The 16,884-nt window shown below is 34.6% G+C and overlaps 1 protein-coding gene across 42 annotated transcripts in view; it reads right to left on the bottom strand.

Annotated features, from left to right (window-relative positions):
* RIMS1 (regulating synaptic membrane exocytosis 1) overlaps positions 1-16,884 on the bottom strand; it is a 491,301-nt gene that overhangs the window by 187,472 nt on the left and 286,945 nt on the right. For 34 of the 42 annotated variants that reach the window (XM_025382176.1, XM_025382157.1, XM_025382150.1 and 31 more), the window contains exon 1: positions 1,602-2,013. The exons of the other annotated variants lie outside the window; for them this stretch is intronic. Coding sequence is in view for 29 of the 34 variants with exons in the window: in XM_025382141.1 (XP_025237926.1) it covers positions 1,602-1,701 (100 nt within the window). In the remaining 5 variants the exon portion in view is untranslated. Of the gene's footprint in view, positions 1-1,601; positions 2,014-16,884 lie in introns of those variants that run through there. 42 annotated transcript variants of the gene reach the window in all.

The raw sequence follows: 16,884 nt of genomic DNA, 5'->3' as shown, positions 1-16,884 counted from the left end.
GGCCAATATGGTGAAACCCTACCTCTAATAAAAATCCAAAAAATTAGCTGAGTGTGGTGGCAGGTGCCTGTAATCCCAGTTACTCGGGAAGATGAGGCAGGAGAATCGCTTGAACCCAGGAAGCAGAGGTTTCAGTGAGCCAAGATTGTGCCATTGCACGCCAGCTTGGGTGACAGAAAGATTCCATCTCCCCCCCCCAAAAAAAAAATGCATGAATCATATAAGCCTATGTAGGCTTGTCAACTGAAATAAAATATTTTAATACACTGCATGTGTCTATTGTTGTGCTTGAGTTGTGAGATTTTAAAAAAATATTTATTTCTCTATTCCTATTTCTTTTGTTTATTATCCAGTATGGGCTTATTTCAAATTATAAAATCATTTTAAATGTCATTAATCTAATATTTGTCCCTCATTCCATCTCATGAATTTTTATTAATTTATTATAATTACCTTGAGTTCCCTAAAGTGCCTTGATACAAGAAAATTTATCAAATAGTAACAAATTGCATTTCTAACAGAAAATACTTAATAGACCAAAGAGGGTTTGATAACAAATTGCATTTCTAACAGAAAATACTTAATAAACCCAAACAGGGTTTATTAATCAAAATGGTATTCATGGCTTTCAAAATTACAGAATCAAAGCAGAGAATCAATATTAGAAGAGATTAATGTTGACCTTACTCTAAAATATCCTCACTCATTTCTGGGTACCACATACTATGAGCTTTCATGCATAGTAACAAGTGTTATTCACTGGAGCCACTGTCTAGGTAAAAGTAGAAAAAAATCTTTCTATTTTCATTTTTTAAATTCCAAAATTTATGTTAACAATATTTACTCATTTAAAATATTTCTACAACTCTTCCATCTTGAGTGATATATATCCTTTTTCTGGGTTATATATTTCACAGCCTCATACTTAGTTGTGATTCCACAGCTATATCAAAGACCAGAAAACTGATTTCCCTTGGGAGAGAACACATAAAACCTAACATCAATTGCAATTTTGAGCTTGCTTCATATATTCCATTTGACCTTGTCCTATTGTAGTTTAGGTCAAGGCCTGCATTTGTGAAAAGGTTTTGGTTCTTTCACAAGAACCCAGGAACCATTATTTTTAAAAAGTGACACAAACTTCCTATTTTTGAATTGACATTCCACTAATGATGACTGCAATTTGTCATGTATCTCTCATTCTTTGTATGAGATAGTAAAGCATAGAACACATTGACAGAAAAGAAAACCCATGCACAATTAAGTAACCTGCTATTTTTTAAATTATTTTCACAGGACATTGATTTTCTCATCTTCAAATCTTTCTTGATGTGACTATTACACAGGAATAAATCATAAATATAATTAATCATCTTAAAATCTTTAGGGTTATATTATAAACCCTACAATCTCATTTCAGAGAAACAGATTAAAGATAAAGTTGGTAACTGGAAACTTTATTCAATTAAGAACACTGTACCCCTGACACACAGATAATAGAAATATTTTGACTGGAAAATAGATACAGAGGGAGTGTTAAATAGAGATCTGGGTACAACTGGGACAAAAATGAAGTGGGATTACCATTATCTATTTCTTACCAGCAACTCCTCGTCGAACTTCAATTGTTCTCTCTTCGGAATCAACAGACCTTACTTCTTCCCACCCTTCTGAAGAGACATGAATCCCAGGTGCGCACATGACAGCAACCTTGCAAATAAATCCAGCTTCAGAGATTTAAGCTTTGCTGTTTAAACCAGTCTCTGCTGCTCAAGATCTTATCTAAGAAGAGTGTGAAGTGCCTCCTTCATCACTCTGCTTATATCATTGAACAACAGGACCAGCAGAAAATGGAAACTGAAATAAAACATTGGTGTGAAAACAAGAAAGTCTCCTTGCATGACTGACTCAGGTCACTGCAGGCACTGTGCAGTTACCCAAAGGATTGCTTGGATAAAATACTGTAGACAAGCTTCGGTGGGCCTGGTGGTGTGGGGACTGGTAGCATTTACTGAGGAGAAGCATATTGGCATCTCTGTTGGGTTTTAACCAGATCCACAGGATTCAGGAAATAAGCTCTCTGCCAGATGACACTATGCTCCTAGCCATTCCTTCTGTTTACTTATCGCCCAAATTACTCTAACTAGTGTCCTTTGTCCTGCTGTGAGCTTATTTGTGGAGAAGGCTAAATAAAGGATTTTTATGACAATGAAATGGCCATTGGCCCATAGAACGATTTCTTAACATAACTCTTCTGCTTTTGTTCAGTACTATTAAAATTAATTAAATGGGAGCACTTATTATTATATCTTTGATTTATGAAGAAAAACACTTTTTTTGTTTCTTCTTGAAATATTTGAACTTAGGCTGTATTTTTAACTATTATATATTCTTTACATAATACTTACCTCTTATTACAAAAACTTTTTAAAGTAGGTCCTCTTTCCCTATTGTTTTATTTTTCTATCAGATTCAAACACATATATATGTGAATATATTATATATAGATTCCTATTATATGTGACATGGTACAAAATTAATACACACTTCTGAAATATGAAGAGCTGTACCTTCTGATAAATGAGATGCATTTTCCTACTTTATGGAAAAAAATATGTATATTTATCTACTTTAACTGTAGTCTTTTCACTAAAACAAACAAACTAAAAATTTCACATGTAATTTTAATTTAAGCATATATTCCTGCAGGTAATTATTAATGTTTTGGAGTTCAATACAGAAAATGTTGTAAATAGCAAAAATAACACAATCACCTTGCATTTACATATATTTCACACTTCCTAAATAATATTCATGTGCTTCAAAATGAATCTGAGAGGTAACAAAGATGGACAGCATTAACAAGAGAATCAACCATGTAGAGAAACAGACATGGAGTATTACCAAGACTGGTTTATCCTGGAAATGAAATTCCTAAGTCACTAACCTAAGGCTTCTACTTCACCAAACTTTCATTTTCAAATTAAACTTTGGTAGTAATATATAGCCAGAAAGTACAGATAAAAACCTATTTCTATCAAATGCCAATATTTTTAATGTTGAAATATTAATCACATATAATATCTTAGAAATTCCTTTTTATTCCTCCATAGTCGTATTAATTCCATACGCAAAATAAATCTGATTTTCAAATCACAAATCTCCTACAAGTATCCTTTGAAGTAATAATCAATAATGTATTGATTTTCTAAGTTCTGTACACCACCAGCATATTAGGGACAGTACTGAAGTACTATACAAAAAATGTATATATTATTTCCAAACTCTTCCAAAGTACTTTCAAAAGCTGAAAAACATCTCTACTCATCTATAGCTGACTTACTTATGTAATATCATCTGTTGCTTACAATTATACCTTGTAAAAAATGTATACTTCCATATAAACAAATATACTAATCATTTCAAATAATGAGGATGTCTACATAATTTACTGTTGATAGGATGTAAATCTAGCATCTCATTCTTTATGGACTACAGAATGAAGACTGCCCAGGTAGAACTAACACATTACTACTGAGTTGACTGTCTAAATCTGCTGTGTGAGCCCTGCTATACTGTATTAACGTACTGGCACTTAAGAATCAATAGCAGGACAAACTCTGGATAGAGGAGGGTAAATATATTGTCTTTTAATCTGTGCATGTGGAAACTCTAGATCCTTTTAGTAATACCAAGATTCTTAATCTTTACAACCAGGAGTAGAATGTAATATTTATGAAAGGTTATGGCATAAAATTATGTTCAGGTTCACGATACCTCCTCTGAGAGGTTTTCATTGACTAAACCCAATGCACATTAATCTTTTTATTGTTTAGTACTTCCCTTTAGGTCTTCAAGGGAGAGCCACTCTTACATAATCTTTCATTCTGTTATTTCTTCCAATTTTCACTGATCCCTGCATGCATGCATTCAAAACTTCTTTCATCTAACAAAAATTTTGAATATCAACTATACTAAGCACTGGAGTAAAAGGAAAAAATATACAGAACAGGTCTGTGCCTTAAACGTTTAAATGCTATTATTATTCCCATGTTACAGATGAGGAAACCGAGGCTTAGGTATGATAAATGACATATCAAGTCAGTGGCAACACCAGAATTTGAATTCAACAAAAGCAATAATAATCAAAGTTAATATCGCTTTAGATTACCACTTCCTTAAATCTGGGGGCTCTCACCTGACATCTGGTTCAAGGCTGTGTTCTTGGTAGTTTGTGATTGAGGCAAATAAATCTGCACTAAGTAAAACATACATTATGCTATTGGCTAAGGTCCTCTGTGAGAATCCAGTATAGCTCTGCCATGCCATGATCTCACAACACCAGTTTACAGAGATGTTAGCAGATGGTTTAAAATAAAAGGGCCCCAATCACATGTATTCAGGACACACTGCATATTCTAGTCTTTTCTAGAAAAGTAACAAGGCACATTACCAGAAAAGGTGGTCAGAAGTCCTGCATTGAGGACACTTTCAGCTAAAGTTAGCACTGGCTAAACTTATTTGAGCATAAACAATATTTTTGGCAACATTTACTAAGCCCGTTATTTTGCAGTAATAGTTGGAAAAATGCTTGCATTATTAATACTGTGTATTCTGATTTTTGTTAAGCTATCCTGAGGAACAAGAATGAGAGAGAAGTATTGGATCCCATTTTATAGATTAAGAGTTGATGTTCAGGACCATGTTGTTCCTTTAGGTAGTTTCTGTAATAAAAGGGACTCATGTCTTGTTCTGTCACTGTGGTATCTGTGTTTCTGCTACCACAAATTATCAGCTCAGCCATCCCTCCTGACCCAGATGGACAGCTTCTGTACCAAAGTTCCATTTATTAAACTCTACATAATCAAATGGAGGCAAATGTTTTTAGTTTTCTTTCTTTCCCTTCCTCCCTCCCTCCCTCCATCTCTTTCTTTTTTCCTTTCTTTTCCTTTCTTTCCCTTTCTTTTCCTTTCTTTCTTCCTTTCTTCCTTTCTCTCCCTCTCTCTCTCTCTCTTTCTTTCTTTTTATTTCTTTCTTTTTAGACGGAGTCTCGCTCTGTCGCCCAGACTGCAGCACAGTGGCGGGATCTCGGCTCACTGCAAGCTCCGCCTCCCGGGTTCACGCCATTCTCCTGCCTCAGCCTCCCGAGTAGCTGGGACTATAGGCACCCGCCACCACACTCGGCTAATTTTTCATATTTTTAGTAGAGACAGGGTTTCATCGTGTTAGCCAGGATGGTCTTGATCTCCTGCCCTCGTGATCCACCTGCCTTGGCCTCCCAAAGTGCTGAGATTACAGGCATGAGCCACCGCGCCCGGCATATGTTTATTTCTTTTGCTGAAACTTAAAATATTTCAAGACAAAGTCCAACTGACATAGCCCAGTAAATTCCAATTGCATATAGCTAAACACAAAATAAATCAATATTCAAGATACAATTTGTGGAGTAACAATAACAAGATAGAAGGCAAAATTAGTTTTGAAGACATAAGAATTCTTAAAATATTAGGATTTGGGAAATTAACATATTTAGTTCAATTTCTTCCAGGATTGAGAATCTCTTTCATAATTACAATTTCCTGAGTTATAAGGCTTCAATTCCTCTTATATCACTATTTATAGGCTTTCCACAAGGGTGGTTTGGACATTAGAAGCAACTCTGGTTATAAAATGCCTAACTGGAAAAATGTAAAAGGTTAAAAAAGACTCCAAGTATTTGACGCTATCAAGGGGCCTCTGGATCCCAAATTGCTCTGAAATTCAAATTCAAATTAAGTTACAGGTATGGAAATTATTGTTTTCAAAGTGTAGTAATGATGCTACTTATAAATGAATATGAGCACCCAATGAATTATACTCTTTGTTTTACAGTGTGTTAAAGGACAAGCATGTTTAAAAGAGATCTTCGATGAGAACTGGTCTGTATCATTTGCTTTGATTTGTCATGTTTTCTAAGCTAAGGAGCCCTACAGCTTCCAGACCCTGACCTAACCATATGGAGAAATTGAGGCAATTACTGGATATGGAATAAAAGGGATCAGAATAGCAAACATGTCAAAATGTCAGACAGTGCCAGGATGTGACCCAGGGTTGAGAAGGGAATTTTTCAGAGATAATATTTTTAGGAGATTTGGAGAGACGATGTTTGGGTAGGACAGGAAGATCAAGAAAGATATAAAAGGTAAGTTTGTAGTGTTATTACATTAATAATTAATAAACCTGATTCACCTACTACCATGGAATGTCTCTCCTCCAATTTTTACCTTCTGACTGATCTTACACATTACCTACAGGAGATCTTTTGAGTGCTTTTCATGGTGATGAGATATTTAAAGGATAATCACAAGCTGACAATTTCAGTCTTAAGATGGGCACAAATGTTTTAGTCATTACTGTATTCCTCTGTAAAAGACAAAAAACATGTCAGAAGAAAAAGGATTCCAATTTACAAAGCCAACATTTTAGCTCTCTGAGCACCATTTCTGAGCATCTGCCTGTTCTTTGTAACTTTAATAATTGATCCCACAGGAATGGAAAAAGTTTTGAGCTTAAAACTAGGTGGGAAAGGTATTATAGAATGAGGTATCACTGACCAAGGACCAAATTTAATGTTATTTTCTTGATGTAGGATTATATTACAATGTAGGCAATATAAATTCAGTCTATAAAATCCACTTAACGAACAGATGAGCAGAATGAGATTTCAATTTATTGCAACAGACTTATTGTGTGTTTTTGTTTTCACCCAAGGTTCAGACAGAAATAAGATTACTCATTTACCTAAGCTGTGTCAAGTTTTACATTCATCCTTTCATTATGGAGAAAGCACTCTGAGTGTCCTGGTCTTGTACAAAGATGCAAAGTTAAAAAAGAGGTTAAAAATTTGCAATTTCCTGCTTCTTAGGAGGGAAACATTCTCATGGCCCTGTGTGGTTTAAAAATGCAAGCCCCCCCACCATTGTAAGTCTTGATTTATTCAGGCATATTGCTGAAGTATCACTTCACATACTTACAGATCTAATTTTCTCATTTCATTTCTGGCACTTGGAGGTTGGAGATTTCTCTTTCACACAAATTCAGCTATGCTTTTAAAAATGTTATCTTTATGCATCATTTATAGGTTTTCTCAGTGGAATTTGGGGGGTTTGGGGAGAATTTTGTTTGTTTTTTTGTTTTGCCTACTTTTAATTTCTTTAGCCTCAGCAGCCATGTTACTGTAAACTGGAAGTAATTTCAAGTGGTGTCCTAGTTAGCTTTTTCCCTTTGATATGCTGACAGTTTTAAATCTGATTTGTCAGTTCAAATGCCATTAATTGGATATATTTATTTGTCTTCACAGAACTACAATTCAAGTAATGCTATCTGAAGTAACAGTGCCTTCTTTATTATCCTATTGCCTACACACCTAGTTGCTTCCTAGGTATGGTCATGGACATCAGCTATTTCTTCGCTAAAAAAAAAAAAAAAAAATCAACAAATCAAACAAGCTAAGTAGAAATGTTACACAAAATATGACGAGACTTAAAATACCAAGTTATTAAAGAAAGCACACAGTCAAGTAGAGTCAAGATCATTTACATGATGTATAAGCTAAGTAATTAAATGCTACACAGAAGTGTCTCACTCCATTATTTCTGCACATCATTCTACTTTTCTATTTATATGTATCCACCTGTTGTCCTCTCTATGTGAGAAGTATTTTGAAAATCTATTAGGAATTAAACAAAACAAATCAAAACCAGTGGTTTTCCAGAATAGAAGGCTCCCTAAATTCTACCTCAGCTGAATTTCCAACCAAATCACATAAGGCCAGTACTTTCTCTGGGTTATACTTTGCCTACAGGACCAGACTACTTCTTGCTTGTTTATTCTTCTCTCAAATAATTTTGAAAATTTTTTCTTAAAAATATTTATGAACTTTGTGTCAAGATACAGATACACATATAGTCTTCTACCTCTAAAACAATATTTATTTCAAAAAATAAACAGTCACACTATAAAACATAAATAAGACAAATGTAGAGCTAGAATCTTTAAAAAGTAAAGTGGTGAGAGTGGCTGAAGCCACCCAGCCCACTGAAAGGCAGTGCAGGTGGGTAGAGGCTACTGGAGCTGCAATGTCCTGTCCTGCCAGGAGAGAAGTCAGTCCATGCCTAAAGCTCCTCCCATTAATTGGGCTAAAAGAAACCCCAATCAATCTCTCCCAGGGTTGCTACTTGCAATGTGCCATATACCCTGTGACTTGGGATCAAGGTACTGGAAACTATGGAAGAAAAAAGTCTATGCTATATACCCAACAAGAATATCATTCAAGAAATGATAACAAACTAGCGGCATCTTACTATCCCCAGACTCTCACTGAAAAAATTAACAAAGGACATGCCCTTACAAGAAGAAAAATAAAGCAGAAAGGGAAAATGAGAAGTAACCAAGAACAATGAAATCATTTAAACATGTTGGCAATTAAGTATTAACCATAATAACACTGATATCTATTTATGTGAATATTGAAACATAAGTTGAACTTAAATTCCAAATCATATCATAGAAGATAGAATAAAGACAGTAAATTTTTGAGAAAAGTGAAAGAATGCTAAAGTCTTCTTTCGTAGACATATGATTTAATTTTAGATTTTACTAAAAAGTTCTAAAATTAAGTACTTCATTGAAAAGTTAAGGTTTGCATTAAAGGATAGAAATGAAATGCATAATGCCTTAAACTCTAAAAGAAATGAAGAGACATGGAAAACAACTTGTTCTATCTTTAACAATGCATGAAAGGTAAAAAAGCAAAGCCAAGGAATGAATGGTAAATAGAAAACCTGAGCAAATACAAATACAAGAGAATATGTCTATGGTAGGGGTTTAAAAATACAAAACAAAACAAAACAAAAAGACAACAGAAAAAAATATAAGTATACTCATTTTGATATATATCCTGTTAGTTCTCTGTGCATATATGTAATCATTTTTTCAAAACCATACCATATAGTATACATATAATTAGCAATCCCTTTCCCTGAAGTATCACAAATATATTTTTATGTCATTAAATATAACAATATATAACAAGATTTTCATGGCTACACAATATTCCTGTAAACAGTGCCTTTTAACCAGTATCTTATTGTTGGAAACTAAGCTGACTTCCAATTTTTATATTATAGAGTTTGTTATCATAAAAAATATTTGCCCATATCTATCATAAAGTATTTATTATGTCAAGATACTCTTTGTGATTCAACCACATTTTATAAACTAAATATAAATAAGTCAGTTAGAGTTAATGATTGCAGCTATTAAATAAATTTGACAAGTTGACTCATTATTTGGGTTACAGACAAGTTCTTACATGATTTCAATTCCAAATACCAGGCTTGTTTGAGTTTGAGCTACTCCAATCACTATTCTAGCTCCCCCATTAACTGTGAAATACACAATCTCATGCTCAATTCAACTCAGTTTCCCAAAAGTCCTTAATTTCTAACCTAACTCATGGTTTCCCAAAGAAAGAGCTGTCTTGGCAGCCCCTACACCTAATTTAGAGCTCTTATTCTTTCTAGGGATTATGACAATTAAAATTTCAGCTTCTTTCCTTCTGATCACTTACTTGTCAGTCTGAGCTTCCTAATCTGTTTTGTTTTTCACTATTATTATTGATGTTAGTGATGTTGCTTTATTTCTTTCTTAAATCGAATAGCAATTCTCTCAATAACTCATGTAGTTTTTCTGTGCATATTTTTTTTCTTTCATTAAAATACACACTAAGTTAATGTCTAATGGTAGGAATATTACAGTTACCTGTTTGTAGTTCAAAAATTAATGTCCAAATTACTAAAATAATTAAAGAAACAGAATCCTGAGAACACAGAAGTAATTACTTCTCTGTAATTAGAAGTTTCCGTAATTACACAAGAAACAAAGTAAATAATATTCTGTCATCCAATGAAAAGGTACCTACTGACCTAAGTAATTTTTCCCAAACGCATGGCCATACAATCAATAAACTTAACAGATATACCAAGAATTAGAAGACAAGAAAAACTACCCTTTTTCAAACCCAATCATCCTCAGTAGTACTTTGATTTACATCTTTTCTCTATATACAATTATAAAATTTATTAGTTTCTTACTTTCTAATTACTTCTACAAATTAAAAAAAAGATTCAACAGTGTACAACTTAATCCAACAACTATAATTCCACGTATGTAACTGTAAACTATCACTTCAGTAACTATAAAACAGTATATAAATGTAGAAAGATGATTTCTCCATTTATGCTTATAATTAATTTCCCTTGGGAAAGCACATGCAAACCTTAAGAATAAAATTGAGTACTCCAAGAGAATGACTGAGGAGAAGGTGAAATTTGATTTTAGTTTTAAATCACAGCTAGAGATAGAGGACATTTTAAAAAGGCAGAACGCTGCCAAATAATGGAGATGGAAAAGTGTATGGTAAGTGTGAAATATAGGAAATAAATGCTAATCAGTCAGGAAGAACAGAGTTCTAGAGGGGACTGTGTGAAGACAAGTTAGGGCTACACTGTGAAGATTGAAGGGCTTGGCTGAAGTTTTTGGATTTCATTCTGTATATAATGATAACCTAACCTATAGGAGTTTCAACACCACACCGACTGGAATGACCGTGTTAGGACAGTTACAATTACTACCTTTGTATGATCCTCAAGACTCTGAGCAGTACTTTCCCATTTATTATCTCAAAGTAGACATGACTTTCAGTTTCTGTTCCAAATACATGCAAAGTCACTCTTCTGTTCCTCAATCTCTCCCAAGCACTACAGAGCTATCCCAGGCAGAATTTACACCTGCTAGTCAGTCAGAAAGTGAATTCCTGGATTAGAGTTCCAAAATATACCTGGAAACATATAACTCCGTATTTTACCCCCTAAACATAAGTTCAATCATTTTGGATACTTTCCGAGTCAAATGTGTCTTCAAATTAATATGCTACTTTTTATTGGGGGCTCATCAAATTAATATGCAACTTTTTATTGGAAGCTCATCTTACGATACAAAATAAAAATTCTCATGGGAGGACTAGCACTTCATAATTTATGAAGGGTCAGTTTTGAGATTTGCCAAGAATAATACTCAGGCCCCAACCCAGAACACTAAAATCTAAATCTGTGGGCTTGGGACCTGAATAGCAGCAGGTTTTTCAAAAATCTCCTCCCTCAAGTGATTGCAATGTGCACTGAATGTATTCAACTACACATTAAAATAAATTTGGGGCACTGCTCCACATTGACTAAATTAGATTAGTTTTTGGTGCTTCCCCAGCACATATTTTTAAATGCTCCTCAGATAATTTTATAAGTATATAAAAATTTTAGGGTCATTGATCTAATCCAACCCTCTCCTTCTGTTGCCCAAGGTAACCCAGTTCTTGACAGAACTAGGATAAACTGTTCCCTCAACCTGTAACCTCTGGGCTCTTTTCTCTCTACAGGTCTATAAGCTGATTCTTCCTATAACAGTGTGTATGCTTGTCTTTCTTTATTCATGCCAGTCTCCCTCACTAGAATGACACATTGGTTATTTCTGCCCAAAATCTACCCCAGCTCTAATATTAAAGGTTGGCATTCAAGCTTCCCTCCTCGCTCTTGTAAAATCTTTTATCTATGCATCTTATTTGCTGCCATAGAAATAACATTTATGGGGCCGGGCGCAGTGGCTCACGCCTGTAATCCTAGCCCTTTGGGAGGCCATGGCAGGCAGATCACAAGGTCAGGAGATTGAGACCATCCTTGCTAACATGGTGAAACCCCATCTCTACTAAAAATACAAAAAAATTAGCTGAGCATGATGGCAGGTGCCTGTAGTCCCAGCTACTTGGGAGGCTGAGGCAGGAGAGTGGCATGAACCCAGGAGACGGAGCTTGCAGTGAGTCGAGATCACAACACTGCACTCTGGCCTGGTGACGGAGCGAGAAAAAAAAAAGAAATAATATTTATTGAGTGCTTGATATGTATCAGGTACAAGGCACACAAGGCCATACATAATCTCATTTAATCTTTACAACTACTTCATGCAGTATATGCGATTATTATTTCCAGGTTCTAAAACGATTGAACGTGAGGCTTAGAGAGGGAGTTAAGTAACATGTCCTGGGTTATTAGTCTCTGGCTATGTCTAAAACTTATTTATGTCCTCATGATCTGCAATATTAAACCCTCTTCATAAAGTAACTACTCAACAAGGTTCTTCATGACCATATGTTTTTCACAGACAATGGAGACAAATGCCAAAATCAGTATTTATCATGTATGTACACAAACATCTACAGGCCTTTGTCTCTTTCCTCCTATGAATACTATCATTGAGTTGAATTATGTCCCCTTCCAAACTCATTTGTTGATGTCCTAACCCCTATTACCTCAGACTGTAACTACATTTGGAGATAGTCTTTAAAGATGCATTTAAACCAAATGAGGCCAGTAGGGAGGTTCCTAATCCAATATGACTGGTGTCCTTACAAGAAGAGGAAATTTGGACACAACATGCACAGAGGGAAGATCACGTGAAGACATAGGGGAAAACCAGGGAGAAAGGTCTAGAACAGATCCTTCCCCATGTTCCTCCAAAGCAACCAACCCTGCCAACACCCTGATCTCAGACTTTCAGCCTCCAGAACTATGAGAAAATAAATTCCTGTTGTTTAGGACACCCAGTCTGCAGTATCTTGTTATGGTTACTCTTGGAAACTAATACAATTATTATCTCATGTGGTACACAGCAGCCTCAGAAGCATTTACTGGAATTAAAATTAGATCTGCCCTTTGGGATGAAACATGTGCTTTTAAAAAGACTCAATTGCACAAGTTCAGCTCAGTAGTTAAAACAAGACATACAAAGAAAATGGCTATATATAATAAACCTAGAATAGCAGTAAGAATCAGAAATGCCCCACAAGGTATAAATAAGAATGAAATGGAAGGTAATATCTGAATTTCCAATACAGTAGGTGACATCAGTCAGTATCTAGGGATCCGGCTTCTATCTAACTCCTGGACAGGGATTAGTGAGGGCAAGCAAAAGCTTCAGTTCTAAAGACTTGGGCAACAGAATCAGATTCAGCCACAAGATCTAGGGAAATGGATCTAATAACCAAAATAAGGCACAACTCTGGAACCTCGTCTCAGGAATACGTTAAAAGTTAGATTGCTAGGGTTGAGCCCAGACTGCAGACAGAACAAGTAGAAGGACTGAGTAAATGCTTGTCCTCAGAGGGTCTGGCTGAAGCTGGAAACGATGAATTTCAAGCTCTCCCATCTGCAAAGAATAAAGGACTTCAAGGGCAGGAAATCCAGCAGATCTCAACACCCATGTTGCCTTCTCTGATCAACACTGCGTGAAAGGAGAGATTTTTGTTTGCTTCTGAACCCTCTTTCAGGTCTGAGATTTCTGTTATTCTGTTATATTGAACCAAAAGTAAGGACAACTTTTTCATTCACTGGATAAAATGGGTCAAAAACACTGCAGTATGATTCTGCATTTTAAAAGGATACCGAAGAACAACTTACTGAGATAAAACAGGTGATACTGAAATCTTCAATATCAAATCTTTTTCTAAATGAACTTTGAAGTATAAATGTTTCCCCTTAAATTGACCTGTAGTTACATATCTTTTTAAAAGTTCTATATTAAAGTTGTAAGCATATATTACATGTAAAATTTGTATGATTATTTTTGAAAATGTAGCCCTGATGTTAATTTAGTTTCTCCTGATTCAAGAATAGAAATTTCTTTCAAATGCAACTAAATGACTAATATTTCTAGCCATGGACTAATTTAGAAGAAATATTATTGGGTATAATCATGTTAGATTTACCAACTTAATTTCTTTCCTTTTTATAGAACTTATGTTTAGTCATAACTCCTGTTTTAGAATCAAGGAGACTTTTTTTTCGGTCGTTTATATATTAGGCAGAAATTGAAGCTGAAAATCCAGCCTCTCACCATGATTTCCAAATTTTTCTTAATGCATATTCTTAGAAATTAGAAATTAGTATGTTAGCTCAGACCACACACACACACACACAAACACACACACACAAGTGTTCTTTCAATCTCTTATCAAGATTTAAATTGCACAGACGATTAAAACAGCTAATGTCCATTCCATATCCACAGTAAGAATAAATTAGTTCTCAGACTTTCTCTCTCTAGGGCATTAGATTGAAACATCTAATGCCCCAAGTCATATGTCTCTCTTTCAGTAGTTAAGAGGGAGAATTGTTTATCCTTCCCTCATCAATGGCAGACAGTAGTCTCTCCTCTGTTTTATGCCTATTCTCATCTCTGTCCTTCATAAGACCAACAAAAGTCAGGCCAGGTAAAACTGTTGCGCATTAGTGCGAAATGTCAACCTGTCCAACTGTCCAAATGCTTCCCTATAGCAATTTCTTTCCTCTGTTAGAATAATTAAAGAAGAAACTACAGAAAGCATTTCGCTCACTGTTGAGAAGTGGAGGTAGAGGTATCTGAAAGTGTATTCCTCACCTTATGTGGGAAAGGGGCCAGGGTAGATGTAGATAAAAGGGACAAACACAAAATAAATCAGGTGGACTCTTTTGAGAGGGCCATTGAGGTCAGGGACTATGCTCAATCAATATATTCCCCAAACCTGGTAAGTGCCTGTCATATAGTGGAAGCTCAATGAAAAATTAATATATGAAGAGAAAGGAAAGAGAAACGTATAAAAAGAGAAGTCAAGGCTTTTACGGTTCCATGTGAACCCATTGCTTTTTGATGTTCTGATTGATAAAATACCAATTATGGCAGGCCCTAGACGACACCAAAATTGGTTATGTGCAATTTAATAAAAGGAATATTAAATAGAACTTTTTATTTTCTTATTTGAAACAATATCAAATTAATTCATGCATATGATAAAAATTAAAATAAATAAGGGCTTCCCATGCATAGCTATAGTAATTGTTTCTCCTCATAGCTCTTCTTCCCACAGTATCAATTCTACTTCCCAACCTTATTTTTAGGTATTTTCTTAGTTGTTCTAATGGAAAACATCCTAATTTTAAAATAATTTGTCTCTATATGTTGACTGCTTTATTTGTAATATTATCTACTAGTTTCTAATTTTAAAATATTACCTATTGTTAAAACTGATTAAAGAGAGATGCTCACTTTATTTACAACATTTTGATTTCAGAAGACAATAGTTTTATCTTTCTACAATTCTATATTTAAACATACTTAATCCTCTATTTCTCATCCTAAAATCTGAACAGAATCTTTTAACTCTTGAACATTTTACTTAAGACTATTCATATTCCTGCCTATCCCTCCACCTCTGCCCTCTTCAGAGTGCTTCAGCTCCCATATCTGTCAGTTTTACCTTTATTTTGATGCAGACACAATATTCATATTCAATTGTGTAGACATTTTTAAGTATTCAATGTAGAAAAGGGTTTATTCTAAAAATTGAAAACCAATAAGCAGCTTTTACAATATCATTACATCTAAATACTCCAGAACCAAGAAAAAGGCAATAATGTGCAAAGGTTAAATTTCCTTTTCTATAGATGCACTGTCAGGCACTCAGACAAAAATGTAGTTAAGTTTATAGCCCAATTGGCTGTATCAGTCACTTAAATTATATCATATTTTATCTTGCTTCACATTTGGACAAGGATTTTTTTTAAGTTTATTTTTTATCAATTTTTAATTGCCCCATTTTATTGTTGAAAGAAGGCACAGCCTTTCTTTACCAAGTCTATGATGTCATGTAACTCATTCATTAGTCATTGGTTATTTCCTGGAATCCATGACATTCTTCTTAATACAGATATTCTTATTGGAGCCTCCTGGAAATGACCTCCAGTTTTAATTTGAATGAACTTCTTTTTGCACATGTCATTCGGGGACTTCCTTGCATTGAATTTATGGGTTAGTTCTACTATTCATTTATTATTTGTCTTGACTACATGATTATTATTCAGTTTTCTCGGGTGCATATATCCTTAAATAACATTCTCAGAACGAGAATAAAAAGTAGGTTTTCTGAGACCTTTGAAGTTGATAGTTTAGATGAATACAGAATTGTGGTTTCAAAATTACTTTGCTTATAATTGTTTCTGTATATTTTATTTTTATTAACATATAATATTTGCACATAATTACGGGGTACATGTAATATTTTGTTACATGCATAGCATATGTAATGACCAAGTCAGGGTGTTTAAGATATCCATTATCTTATGTATTTATTGTTTCCATATGTTGGGAACATTCTAAGTCCTCTCTTCTAGCTATTTTGAAATATGAAATACATTGTTGTTAACTATATTATACTTATCTACTATCAAACATTAGATCTTATTCCTTCTATCTAACTGTATGTTTGTACCCATTGACCATCCTCTGTCTTCCATCCCTCTCCCCTCAACACACCCTTCCCCATGTCTGGTGACTATCACTCTACTCTCTACCTCCATGAAATCAATTCTATTAGCTCCCACATATGAGTGAGAGTATGTGATGTTTGCTTTCTTTGCCTGACTTATTCCACTTAGCCTCCAGTTCCATCCATGTTACTGCAGATGATGATGATTATTTCATAATATCCTCCAGTTTCAGCCATGTTACTGCAAATAAGAGGATTTAATTCTTTCATATGGGTGAATAGTATTTCATTGTGTATACGCACATTTTCTTTAACCATTCAGGCACTGATGGACACTTAGTTTGATTCAGTATCTTTGCTATTGTGAATAGCGCTTCAATAAACATGCGAGTGTAGGTATCCCTTTGATATTCTGATTTCCTTTCCTTTGGATAAATACCAGTAGTGGGACTACTGGATTATATGGTTGTTCTATTTTGTTTTTAGAGAAATCT

This window comes from Theropithecus gelada, chromosome 4 (genome assembly GCF_003255815.1).
Source record: "Theropithecus gelada isolate Dixy chromosome 4, Tgel_1.0, whole genome shotgun sequence".
Lineage (NCBI taxonomy): Eukaryota > Metazoa > Chordata > Mammalia > Primates > Cercopithecidae > Theropithecus > Theropithecus gelada.
This window is presented reverse-complemented; position numbering and strand designations above follow the sequence as displayed.